The following is a 13,570-nucleotide window of genomic DNA, read 5'->3' as shown; positions in this document are numbered from 1 at the left end:
ACCTCACCCATGACTATCGATGATTCAAATATCTTGGCTAGGGGTCCCACAATTTCCTTCCTAGCCTCCCACAATTTCCTGGGATACACTTCATCGGTCCCCAGGGATTTATCTACCATGAGGCACTTTAAGACTTCCAGCACCTCCTTGAATGGCAGCCTGTAGGTCCGACCCGCTGCTCATTTAAATCGGTGGGCAATGGCACAGGGTTTACTGAAGAAGCTCACATCAGCTCAGCACCCCGTGGAGAAATCAGCCCCAAGAACTCCATGTTGGCCAGGGAAAAGGATACACTGATCAGGTCTCCCTCTTGTAGGTAATCCCTCATCATCAGCTCGTCCTCAGCAGATCTTCTTCTCTGTAAGGAGACAAAGTTTATGAAAGGGGAAGAGGAAATGAGAGCATATTCAGCCCCAGAGAAACTCCTGGACAAGCAAAATATTGAGGATGCTGGAAATGAAGATGCTAAACAGTCAGGCAGGTCTGTGGTGAGGGAAACCGAGTCAATGTTTCAAGTCCAATGTGACTCTTCAGAACGCTACAGATGCTACCAGACGTGCTGAGATTTTTGAGTATTTTCTGTTTTTATATTAGTCAGCTTCAATACTATGATAAGCCGCACAGCATTTAATCAGCTTTGAAATTGAGAAATAAGACTGCGAAATTCTGCTGGGCAAGGTTCTGATTGAATGAAACAGGAAGTAGAGCTCCCAACAGATATTTGGGATGAATTGCTACATTGAGCTGCATGGCATCCACAGTACACAATATACACCACTCAGAAACCGGAGCATAAAAATCCAGGCTGATACAATCCATAAGCACTGAACTGCTAGAGGTATCGATTTTGGGATACGAGTCTCAGTTGGACACAACTACTATTTTCATAGAATCCTACAATCCCTACATTGGAGAAGGAGACCATTTGGCCCATCAAGGCTGCACCAACCACAATCCCAACCCCAGACTCTATTCCTGTAACCCCACATATTTACCCATGCTAAGGGGCAATTTAGCATGATCAACCTAATCTGCACATCTTTGGACTGTGGGAGGAAACCGGAGCACCCAAAGGAAACCCATGCAGACACAGGAAGAACGTGCAAACTCCACACAGACAGTGACTTGAGGCCGGAATTGAACCCAGATTCCTGGCACTGTGAATCACAGTGCTAACCACTGAGCCATCATGCCACCCTAACATTTTGAACAGTAGAGGGTGTTCTGACCAATATTTATCCCTTAACACATATTACTAAAACACATTATCTAGTCAATATCACATTGCTGTCTGTGCAAAGATTGGCTGCCATATACCTGGAGTTATAACAGCGACTACATTTCAAAAAGTACTCCACTGGCTGCAACACACTTTAAAATGTCCTCAGGTAATGAAAGATGCTAAAGAAATGCAAGTCTTTTACTCACCAGTTCCCCTCCAGGAAGGTTAACAGATGAAAGAAGCAACACAGAGTCCAGTCTGGCGTTGGTCTCCACTTTCCATCGCTTCTGCTGTACCTACAATTATTCAGGAAGGTTCAGTTACATTGTTGTAGGACTCAAGCCAAGCTCTGGCCTTTCTCCAGCCCTCTTCCCCAAGCCAAAGAGTTCCTGATTCTGTGCCCAACAAAAAGTGGGGGGTATGGTTTACTCTAAAATGTAGGCAGGGCAATGAACAAACAGCTCTGTAACAGTCAGACACACTGCATGCAGAGAGAAAGTTGAGCACTTTATAGTATAGTGACAAAACAAGGGACATCAATTGGTGGGCAATGCAAAGCAAAAATAATTTAAATAAAGAATCTGAAGGCAAGAAGAGGAGTGTGACAATATAGTGTTGCTGGATGACAGAATTCCAAAAGGGTCCAGTACTTATGCAACAGGTAGAAATGGTGAATCAAAGGTATTGAGGAGGAGGTTAGAGTCAAAGAGATAGAGATTATATACAGAGTGGCATGGTGGCACAGTGGTTAGCACTCCTGCCTTACAACTGTGTATGGAGTCTGCACATTCTCCCTGTGTCTGCTTGGGTTTCCTCCAGGTGCTCCGGTTTCCTCCCACAGTCTAAAGATGTGCAGGTTAGATTGATTGGCCATGCTAAATTAACACCAGTGTCAGGGGGATTAGCAGGAGTAAAACATGAGGAGTTACGGGAATAGGGCCTGGGTGGGATTGCAGTTGGTGCAGACTCGATGGGCTTCCTTCTGCACTGTATGGATTCTATGTGCAAGGACATAGCATATAGAGGAAATTGCTAAGATAGACTGGGGTGTGCACATTAGTTCACAAATGGTTAATAGTATTCAGCACAAGGAGGGAAGTGGTTAGGTTTCTTACCAACTGGAGCAGAAGAGAAAGTAAATATCTCTCTTTCCAGTAGCAAATGGACGTGTTGAAATAGAAAAACTGATTCAGCTACACAGATTTACTCAGACATGAGGAACGGTACCTGGAAAAAGCCATTTGTCATCCCAACAAAGTCCATTTTTGCAAAGATCAATCCACAACACCCTTTCAATAACTTCTTTGCTTCTTTTTTTCACTTCAGTGCCCTGCCCTTCTTTACATATCAAAAATAAAAGCCTTCACCAGAGTGTCAGTCTTCCAAATCCCCTGTTTTTAAATCTCTGTCCTGTGTGATTTGTTTCCTCCAGGCAGGTTGTGCTGTGTCCCTCATTATGATGAATACTCAGCACGTCACAATTCCAATAAAACAAAACACCCATTTCATCTCCAAGTATTTGCATTAAATTTCAAATTAGTATCTTGATGCTCAGTCAAGATATCTAATTGGCATGCAGACTTGTTCAACCTTCACAGTTTTACCAAAACACTTTATTTTTTGCAATGCTCTCAGCACAAGTCCTTCCTAGCAGCTAGAATTTTCCTCTTACAAAATGGAGTGGTTTTAATTTACCTCTGTAATTCTGCCCACAACAACATCTCCAACTTCTCCATTGTACCTAATGAAATAAAAATTCAAAATCACTGTATTAATCAACTGTGTTCAAAGACATATCTTGCTTCCCGCAGCAACAACATCTCAAGTTTCTGCAAACTCCTCCAGCCCAGGGGGGGCTCCACATTCCTCCAGATCTAGACTCTTACACAGTCCCCACTCTCTTCACCCCACCAATGCAGTTTTTGCTGTCTAGACCTTTAGTTATGACCTCCATAAACCACTCCATCCCTCTCCCCCTATTAGATGTTGTTGTAAACCTTTCTCTTTAATCAAGAACTTAGTTGTCTGTTTCTACAGTTCAGTGTCAGATCCTGTGAAGTACCTTGGAATGTTTTACTAAGCTGTTCTTGGTTTCAGTTGGTTTATTTTTCCAGCTCAAATGCAAGTGCTTCCTTTAAATCATCAATGTAGAGACAGCTTTATTGTTTTTGTGATAAATTGGGCAATGCAATTTGCAAACCACCAGAAAAATTCTGGAACCAACACCAATGAAAACACAATTTGACATATATAGTCACCGTAAACAAGTGACCCGATTAACAACTGTATATAGATTATGGTCCCTAAAGAGTTTTTATATTGTTAACTTGCCTTGTGACAGCAATGCCCCAGTAGGGACAAGAAAAAAAAAATCAGCTATGATTGAATTGCGGAGCAGACGTGATGGGCCGTGTGGCCTAATTCTGCTCCTGTATCTTATGGTATCACTTGAGTCAGAAGATTATGAATTCAAGTCCAACTCCTGGATGTCAATATATAATCTATGCTGACAGTCCAGTCATGGTAATACATCGCTGGAGTTGTTATCTTGTGGTTTTAACATTTAAACAAGCCCCTGGCTCCTAATCCTGTCTGCCTATTTAAGTTGACAGGAAATGCTTTATAATGGTTTGAAGCTTGGCGGGGGGCAGAGGTTGGCAAAGGGAATGAAAAATCAAAGGTATCCTTTCCATGGAGTTAAGTCACATTGAAAAGGGGACACAAATTTTAAAAGACCTCAAAAAGACTTATAGAAAAGGAGCAGGGGTGTGGGACTAATTGCGTAACTCTTTCAAAGAAACTACACAGGCACAATGGGCTGAATGGCCTCCTTTCAGATTTTAATACAGACAGTTTGTGAAACTGGAACAAAAACATTTTCTTTTCAATTGAAAAGGCTTGCCCTTCGCTCGATGCTCACACGCACACAGCACAAACAATAAGTGTCGAAGACTTGCCTTGTTTGAAGTGGCTTGACACATATCAATTTATTGACTCTTTCCACAGCCCCAGCGACCGAAGCAATGAGTTTCTCATCTTCCATGTATGTGCCATGACCTCTGGAAAAAGACAACATTTATACAATAATAGGAGTCCACACAAAAGAAAAGAATCCAGAGCAGTTACACACTGAAGAAAGAGCATTGTTCAGTTGTTAGATTTGTCCTCTCCTAGTCAAGGGTTACTGATTGTCCAGGACATGAATCAGTAACTCCAAGGCATCGCTGCAAAAGCGCTGGGTGAAAATTCACAGGGAGGCTGAAAAAAAAATTTTTCATTTTCTTTGCTTTAGTCACAGAAATATTAAAAAGAGAGGAAGAATTCAATTGGATAATAAAGATGCTGTTTTTTTTAATTCACTTGTGGGACGTGGGCTGGCTGGCCAGCCAGCATATATTGCCCATCCCTAGTTACCCTTGGAGCATAGTTGAGAACCAAACACATTACTGTGGATTTGAAGTCTCATGTAGGCCAGACTGGGTAAGGACATCAGTGAACCAGATGGGTTTTTCCAACAATGGTCAACGGTAGATTCTTAATTCCAGATATTTCTTACTGAATTCAGATTCCACCATCTGCTGTGGCGGGATTCGAACCCAGGTCCTCAGAACATTAGCTGAATTTTTGGGTCAATAGTCGAGTGATAATACCACTAGGCCATCACCTCCCCATGAAATCACAAAATATTTTACTGACAACGTGAATTGTAATCACTTGTTAATTTTAAATAAAAAGATTTTTGTTATCCACATTAAACTACAAAAGGTCAAGAATGTAGCCCAATCCATCACACAAACCAGCCTCCCTGTAACATAAAAGGACATACAAAGAACAAAGAACAAAAACAGCCCGGGAAACAGGCCCTTCGGCCCAACGAGCCCGCGCTACCATTTTAATATTACCAGTCCCCCCCGCACACCCATGACCCCTATCTATTGTTTTTATGGCAATCCACATTGAGGGAAACTAATTTAGGGACAATTTATTACTTCCAATCAGCCTAATAGCACATCTTTGGGGAGTGGGAGGAAACTGGAGCACCGGGAGAAAACCCACACAACCACAGGGAGAATGCGCAAACTCCCACAGATACTGGCCCAAATCCATGTGTCTGCACAGCAAACAGTGATAATCACTGAGCTGTCGTGTTGCCTAGCATCTGGTCCAGTTTAAGCACACAGTAACGACATGAAGCACTAGGCCAATCTCGAATATTCAAGAGCAGCCCCAAGTACGACCCATCGCGTGTATGCCCCTCGTTGGACAACAAGGTGGACCGACTTAAAACCTGTGAATTAAAAGAGAAAAAACATTATTACCATCCCATATCCTTTTCCATTACCAGGGGCGTCCCACTGTTTATGAACTTTATTTAAAACAATCTCCTATATCCTCCCATCTCCAACCCACTCATGTGCCTGTCTAAGTTACTCTTAAACAAATCTAGCGTGCCTGCCTCCACCACCTTACTTGGCAGAGCATTCCATACCCCCACTACCCTCTGTGTGAAAAACCTCCCTCTAATATCTGTGTTGTACCTCTCCCCCCTCACCTTAAGCCGATGGCCCCTCATACTGTGTGTCTCTAACATAGAGTAAACAGAGGTAAGCTATTTCCTATCTATACCCTTCATAATCTTATATACCTCTATTAGATCCCCCCTCAGTCGCCGTCTTTCAAGGGAAAACAGCCCCAATTTGCTCAATCTTTCCTCATAACCCAGTCCTTCCATACCAGGCAACATCCTGGTAAACCTCCTCTGCACTCTCTCCAGAGTCTCCACGTCCTTCCGGTAGGAGGCGACCAGAACTGGACGCAGTACTCCAAATGCGGCCTAACCAACGTTCTATACAACTGCAACATTAGACTCCAGCTCTTATATTCTATACCCCTTCCTATAAAGGCTAACATACCATACGCTTTCTTCACAACCTTCTCCACTTGTACTGCCACCTTCAAAGACTTGTGCACTTGCACCCCCAGGTCTCGCTGCGTTTCTATACTCTTTATGGGCTTTCCTTTTATCATACAACTCCCCCCTACATTATTCCGGCCAAAATGCATCACCTCACATTTATCCAGATTAAACTCCATTTGCCATACATCTGCCCAATATACCAGCCTATCTATATCCCGTTGTATTGCTAGACACTGCTCCTCACGGCCCGCCAATCCAGCCATCTTGGTGTCATCAGCAAATTTGCTGATCACACCACTTACTCCCTCTTCCAAGTCATTTATATACACTACAAAGAGAAGAGGTCCCAGTACTGAGCCCTGCAGCCACATCATGCACACCACTAGTGACAGACCTCCAGCTAGAAAAGGACCCCTCCACTACTACTCTTTGTCTCCTCTTAGCAAGCCAGTTCTCCACCCATCTAGATACCTGGCCTCGTATCCCATGAGCCTTAATCTTTTCTACCAACCTACCATGAGGGATGGTATTATCATACCATGATATGGTACGATAATAATGTTTTTTCTCTTTTAATTCACAGGTTTTAAGTCAGTCCACCTTGTTGTCCAATGAGGGGCAGACACGCGATGGGTCATACTTGGGGCTGCTCTTGAATGTTCGAGATTAGCCTAGTGCTTCATGTCGTTAGTGTGTGCTTAAACTGGACCAGATGCTAGGCAACACGACAGCTCAGTGACTATCACTGTTTGCTGTGCAGACATACGGATTTGGGCCAGTGTCTGTGGGAGTTTGCGCATTCTCCCTGTGCTTGCGTGGATTTTCTCCGGGTGCTCCGGTTTCCTCCCACACACCCAAAGATTTATCTGAATGCACGAAGCATTCGGAATAAAGTGGATGAGCTGGTGGCGCAGATCAACACAAATGGATACGATCTGGTGGCCATTACAGAGACGTGGCTGCAAGGTGACAGGGACTGGGAGCTGAATGTACAGGGCTATCAAGTGTTTAGGAAGGATAGGCAGGAGGGAAAAGGGGGTGGCGTAGCTCTGCTTATTAAGGATAGCATCAAGGTGGTAGCAAGGGATGACATTGGAGCCAAGGAGCAGAACGTGGAATCGTTGTGGGTGGAGATTAGGAACAGCAAAGGGAGGAAGATGCTGGTGGGTGTCGTCTATAGGCCCCCGAATAATGATCTGGAGGTGGGGCGGGCTGTTAACGCGCAAATAAGTGCAGCGTGCAGGAATGGGACAGCCATAGTTATGGGGGATTTCAATCTGCATATTGATTGGTCGACCCATGTTGGACACGGTGGGCTCGAGGAGGAGTTCTTGGAATGCTGCCGGGATAGTTTCCTGGAACAGTGTGTGTTGGAGCCGATGAGGGAGCGAGCTATCTTGGATCAGGTGCTATGTAATGAGGCAGGTAGAATTAGGGACCTTGCGGTGAAGGATCCTCTTGGGGAGAGTGATCATTGTGTGGTGCAGTTTCTGGTGCAGATGGAGGAGGAGAAAGTGGGTTCCCGGACACGCGTCCTTTGTTTGAATAGAAGGGAGTACGGTAGGATGACAGAAGAATTGGCGAATGTGGACTGGGGGAGCGCGTTGGAGGGAGGGTCTGCTGAGGAGCAGTGGAGGATCTTTAAGGAGATCTTTCTTGGTGCTCAGCGGAAATTTATTCCGATGGTCAAAAAGGACCGTAGGAGGAGAGGTAATAAGCCGTGGATAACGAAGGAGGTGAAGGAAAGTGTTAAATTAAAAGCGGAGGAATTTAGAGTAGCTAAGAGTAGTGGGCGAGAAGAGGATTGGGAGAGGTTTAAATGTCAACAAAGATTGACAAAGAAGTTGATAAAGAAGGGTAGGAGAAACTATGAAGCTGGACTAGCACTTAATATAAAAAAGGATAGCAAGAGTTTTTATAAATATATAAAAAGGAAGAGGCTGGCTAGGGTGAACGTTGGTCCTTTAGAGGATGAGAAAGGGGACCTAGTGGTAGGGGATGGGGATATGGATAAGGTATTGAATAACTTTTTTGTGTCTGTCTTCACGGAGGAGGACGTGAATAATTTGCCGGGTGTTAGCGATGGAAAGGTGGTAGGACTGGAGGGTCTTAATGACATTACTGTTACTAGAGAGGCGGTGCTCGACAGACTGGAGGGGCTGATTGTGGACAAGTCCCCAGGACCGGATGGATTGCATCCGAGGGTGCTGAAAGAAATGGCGGAGGTGATAGTGGATGCCTTGGTGGTTATTTTCCAGACGTCGCTGGATTCCGGGGAAGTGCCGGAAGATTGGAAGAAGGCTAATGTTACGCCGTTGTTTAAGAAGGGTGCCGGGCAAAAGGCGGGGAATTATAGGCCGGTTGGTTTAACGTCTGTGGTAGGTAAAATGTTAGAATCCGTCATTAAGGAGGAAATTACGAGGCATCTTGAAGGGAATTGCTTGATAGAGCAGACGCAGCACTGTTTCATTAAAGGGAAGTCGTGTCTGACAAATTTACTGGAGTTCTATGAGGATGTGTCTAGGGCGGTGGATAGAGGAGAGCCGGTGGATGTGGTCTTTCTGGATTTTCAGAAGGCGTTTGACAAGGTACCTCACAAGAGGTTATTGCAGAAGGTCAGGGGACATGGAGTTGGGGGTAGGGTGTTAGCGTGGATAGAGGATTGGTTGTCAAATAGGAGGCAGAGAGTGGGGGTCAATGGGTGCTATTCGGATTGGCGGTTGGTGACTAGTGGGGTGCCCCAGGGGTCGGTGCTGGGGCCTCAGCTATTTACCATTTATATAGATGATCTGGAGGAGGGAACCGAGTGTAGGGTGTCGAAATTTGCTGATGACACCAAGATTGGGGGAACGGCAAATTGTGCGGAGGATTTGGAGAGTCTGCAGAAGGATCTAGATAGGCTGGGCGAATGGGCCAGGAAATGGCAAATGGAATTTAATGTTGGCAAGTGTGAGGTGGTCCACTTTGGTAGGAATAATGGTAGGAAGGACTATTACTTACGTGGCGAAAAACTGCAGCAGGCGACGGTGCAGAGGGACCTCGGGGTCCTTGTGCATGAGTCGCAAAAACCCAGCTTGCAGGTGCAGCAGGTGGTCAGGAAGGCGAATGGGATGCTGGCCTTCATAGTGAGGGGGATTGAATATAAAAGTAGGGAGGTCTTGCTGCAGCTGTATAGGGCATTGGTGAGGCCGCAGCTGGAGTACTGTGTGCAGTTTTGGGCGCCGCACCTGCGCAAAGATATTTTGGCCTTGGAGGGAGTGCAGAGGAGGTTTACTAGACTGATACCGGAGTTGAGGGGGTTGAGCTATGAGGAGAGGCTGAATAAACTAGGCTTGTACTCGTTAGAGTTTAGAAGAATGAGGGGAGATCTCATTGAGACGTATAAGATGATGAATGGGATGGATAGGATAGAGGTGGAGAGACTCTTCCCGCTCAAAAAAGACAGTAGGACTAGGGGGCACAGCCTCAAGATAAAGGGGAGGCGGTTTAGAACGGAGTTGAGGAGGAACTTCTTCACTCAAAGGGTGGTGAATCTCTGGAATTCTCTGCCCGTTGAAGTGGTGAAGGCTGCCTCGCTAAATATTTTTAAGACGCGGGTTGATGGGTTTTTGATAAGAGAGGGGATTAAGGGTTATGGGGAGAGGGCGGGAAAGTGGAACTGAGCCACGACAGATCAGCCATGATCTTATTGAATGGCGGGGCAGGCTCGAGGGGCTGGATGGCCTACTCCTGCTCCTATTTCTTATGTTCTTATGATGTGCTATTAGGCTGATTTGAAGTAATAAATTGTCCCTAAATTAGTTTCCCTCAATGTGGATTGCCATAAGACAATAGATAAGGGTCATGGGGGTGCGGGGGGGGACTGGTAATGTTAAAATGGCGGCGCAGGCTCGTTGGGCCGAAGGGCCTGTTTCCCAGGCTGTTTTTGTTCTTTTTTATTAACTCTGTCCACGCTACCCACTGCCTCGGCAAAGCAGCCAGCATAATTACTCACCCAGGACATTCTCTCTTCCACCTTCTTCCGTCGGGAAAAAGGTACAAAAGTCTGAAGTCACGTACCAACTGACTCAAGAACAGCTTCTTCCCGGCTTCTGTCAGACTTTTGAATGGACTTACCGTGCATTAAGTTGATTTTTCTCTATACCCAAGCTATGATTGTAACACTACATTCTGCACACTGTTGTTTCCTTCTCTATGAACAGCATGTGTTGTCTGCATAGTGCACAAGACACTATACTTTTCACTATATGTTAATATAGAACATAGATAAACTACAGCACAAACAGGCCCTTCGGCCCACAAGTTGCACCAAACATCTCTACCTACTAGGCTTACCTCTAACCCTCAATCCTACTAAGTCCCACGTACTCATCCAGAAGTCTCTTAAAAGACCCTATCGAATCCACCTCCACCACCACCGCTGGCAGCCGATTCCACGCACCTACCACCCTCCGAGTGAAAAACTTACCCTTGACATCTCTTCTGTACCTACTCCCCAGCAACTAAACCTGTGTCCTCTTGTGGCAAAATGTGTCAATAACAAATCAAATATTGAAGGGCTTAAGGGATATGGGAAAAGTGCATGTCCAAAGATATGTGAGTTAGGTTGATTGGCCATGCTATTGCCCCTTAGTATCAAGGGGATTAGCAGGGCAAATGCATGGGATTATGGGGATAGGGCCCAGGTGGGATTGTCGGTGTGGGCTCAATGGGCCAAATAGTCTCCTTCTACACTGTAGGGATTGATTCTATGTATGTGTATGAGCTCACTAAAATGAGTAGCAGGCTTGAAGGGCTGAACGGTCACCTCCTATTCCAACGGCCCAAATTTTAACATCTTGTGGATCTGAACTTCCCAATAAAATGTGTTGTTGTCCTTTAAAACTATTTCAACACATTTTGACATTATCATTATTTGTGACTTCTCCCTCTTCATCCCCATATAGGTTACCAAAGCAAGACTGAAGTTCTGACAATAGGGTTAAACTATGAGGACTGGTTTAATTAGGATGTTTAATATCATTAAAGGATTGATGGGATAAATAAAGATAAACTATTTTTTCTCGTAGCAGCAGAAGTTGGGGGGGTGGTGGTGGAAGAAAGAGAGAGAGAGAGAGAAGAAGGGAGGGAGGAATGGTGGTGAGAGAGCATAACCTTAAAATTAGAGCCAGCCATTCAGGGTGATCACAGCAAGAAGTCTCACATCAGGTTAAAATCCAACAGGTTTTTCTGATAGCAAAATCCACCAGCTTTCGGAGTGCTGCTCCTTCCTCAGGTAAGTGGGAGTTCTGTTCCCATACAGGGCATATAAAGACAATCATTTGGGGTGATGTCAGGATGCAACTGCACACCAAAAGGTTGATAAAAACCTGGATGCACCATCCAAAACAGGCAGCATGGTTAGTACTGCTGCCTCGCAGCATCAGGGACCCGGGTTCAATTCTGACCTTGAGTGATTGTCTGTACGGTGCCTACATGTTCTCCCCACATCTGTGCACGTCCAAAGTCCAAAGATGTGCGTGCTAGGTTGATTGTCCATGCTAAATTGGCCCTTTCTGTCATGGGTTCTAAAAGGGTAAATACACGGGGTTACAGGAATAGGGCCTGGGTGGGATTGTTGTCGGTGCAGGCTCAGATTGGCCATAATTTGAACAGATGGGCTGAATGGACTTCTTTTGCACTGTAGGGATTCTTTGAAGATGCTGAAGCTAGGATTACAATTGAAAATTTCACAGCTGAGATGGGTAGATTTTTGGTAGAAACAGGGGTAGGCCATTCAGCCCATCTGTTCAAATTATGGCCAATCTGTGTCCAAACATTGGTCATCTACCTTAGCTCCACATCCTTTGGTGAGCATAAATCTAATCTCAAAGTTGAAGTTATTAAATCATAATTTCTGAATTGTTTAGTTAAAAAGTTGAAATTATGAACTCTTATCCTAAATTCTCTCACTTCTGGAAAACTGAATTTAAAATTACAGGAGCAAAATTACAGTTAGATAAGAGTTAGATGCAGATTGACAAAGGCCCACAAACAGACTGCAACATCAGGAAATGTAACTCTGAATCCCAAAGCTCCACTAGTGGAAATATTCTCTCTGCCTCTATCCCAATGAACCACTTCCATGATCTTTCAAAGTCACTGTTGGCCCAATATGCTTGCCAGTCATAGCACATTGATGCTCTTAACTTTTAGAGCAACAGAATATAATGCACAGGATAATAACGGAAGAACCTTGCTTTGTTTAGTTGTCGATTTTCACAAAACAGTTGAAGGATATTTTGGCCCTGGAGGGAGTGCAGAGGAGGTTTACGAGACTGATACCGGAGTTGAGGGGATTGAGCTATGAGGAGAGGCTGAATAAACTAGGCTTGTACTCGTTAGAGTTTAGAAGAATGAGGGGCGATCTCATTGAGACATATAAGATGATGAATGGGATGGATAGGATAGAGGTGGAGAGACTCTTCCCGCTCGAAAAAGACAGTAGGACTAGGGGGCACAGCCTCAAGATAAAGGGGAGGCGGTTTAGAACGGAGTTGAGGAGGAACTTCTTCACTCAAAGGGTGGTGAATCTCTGGAATTCTCTGCCCATTGAAGTGGTGGAGGCTGCCTCGCTAAATATTTTTAAGAAGCGGGTTGATGGGTTTTTGATAAGAGAGGGGATTAAGGGTTATGGGGAGAGGGCGGGAAAATGGAACTGAGCCACGACAGATCAGCCATGATCTAATTGAATGGCGGGGCAGGCTCGAAGGGCTAGATGGCCTACTCCTGCTCCTATTTCTTATGTTCTTATGTAACCTGACCAACAGACATCACTGCATGCCTGCCAATGAAAGTTTAATGTGCAATTTTAGCAAAATAAGTGGTGCAGCAAATTTCAAATATGTTCAACTTTCACCTAAATAGATGTTGGTACTGTTGAAATGAGTGATATTGCTTTGCAAGAGGTGATTTCAGGAGGGTAGCCACCAGCTAGAGGTCTATTAAATGTAGATGCAGGAAAGCAAGACAGGAGTCAGCACACATAAGCAATTTGCTGATTATTTTCCCTCACTGAGTCACTGAATATATCAATTCTGATTTTTTAAAAATCGGGACAATTTATTCTTGAAAAAAACGTGTTCTACAAAAGATTGGAGCATACCATCAGAAACAAAGCAGCTCAGTTAACTGATTGTCACCACCCTTTGAGCTTGCTTTGCGGACCAGTTGGGTTGCAAAACCTATTCAAAGCTGTTCTCATGTTGGCACAGTGGTTAGCACTGCTGCCTCATACCAAAAGGGGAGCAGGATTGATTCCTGGCTTAGGTCACTGTATGGAGTTTGCACGTTCTCCCCGTGTCTGCATGGGTTTCCTCTGGGTGTTCCAGTTTCCTCCCATAGTCCAAAGATATGCAGGTTAGGTGGACTGGCCATGCTAAATTGCCCCC

At 44.8% G+C, this 13,570-nt stretch overlaps 1 protein-coding gene across 2 annotated transcripts in view; it reads right to left on the bottom strand.

Moving 5' to 3' along the window:
* The window catches only part of exosc2 (exosome component 2), a 35,746-nt gene that overhangs the window by 21,536 nt on the left and 640 nt on the right, over window positions 1-13,570 (bottom strand). For both annotated transcript variants that reach the window (XM_080211874.1, XM_080211873.1), the window contains exons 2-5: window positions 4,180-4,281; window positions 2,918-2,963; window positions 1,429-1,518; window positions 293-358 (exon numbers count right to left, since the gene is read on the bottom strand). In XM_080211874.1, coding sequence (XP_080068000.1) covers window positions 293-358; window positions 1,429-1,518; window positions 2,918-2,963; window positions 4,180-4,281 — 304 coding nt within the window. The remainder of the gene's footprint in view (window positions 1-292; window positions 359-1,428; window positions 1,519-2,917; window positions 2,964-4,179; window positions 4,282-13,570) is intronic.

The sequence above is a fragment of the Carcharhinus amblyrhynchos genome, chromosome 25 (genome assembly GCF_965287045.1).
Source record: "Carcharhinus amblyrhynchos chromosome 25, sCarAmb.v2.hapA, whole genome shotgun sequence".
Taxonomy (NCBI): domain Eukaryota; kingdom Metazoa; phylum Chordata; class Chondrichthyes; order Carcharhiniformes; family Carcharhinidae; genus Carcharhinus; species Carcharhinus amblyrhynchos.
This window is presented reverse-complemented; position numbering and strand designations above follow the sequence as displayed.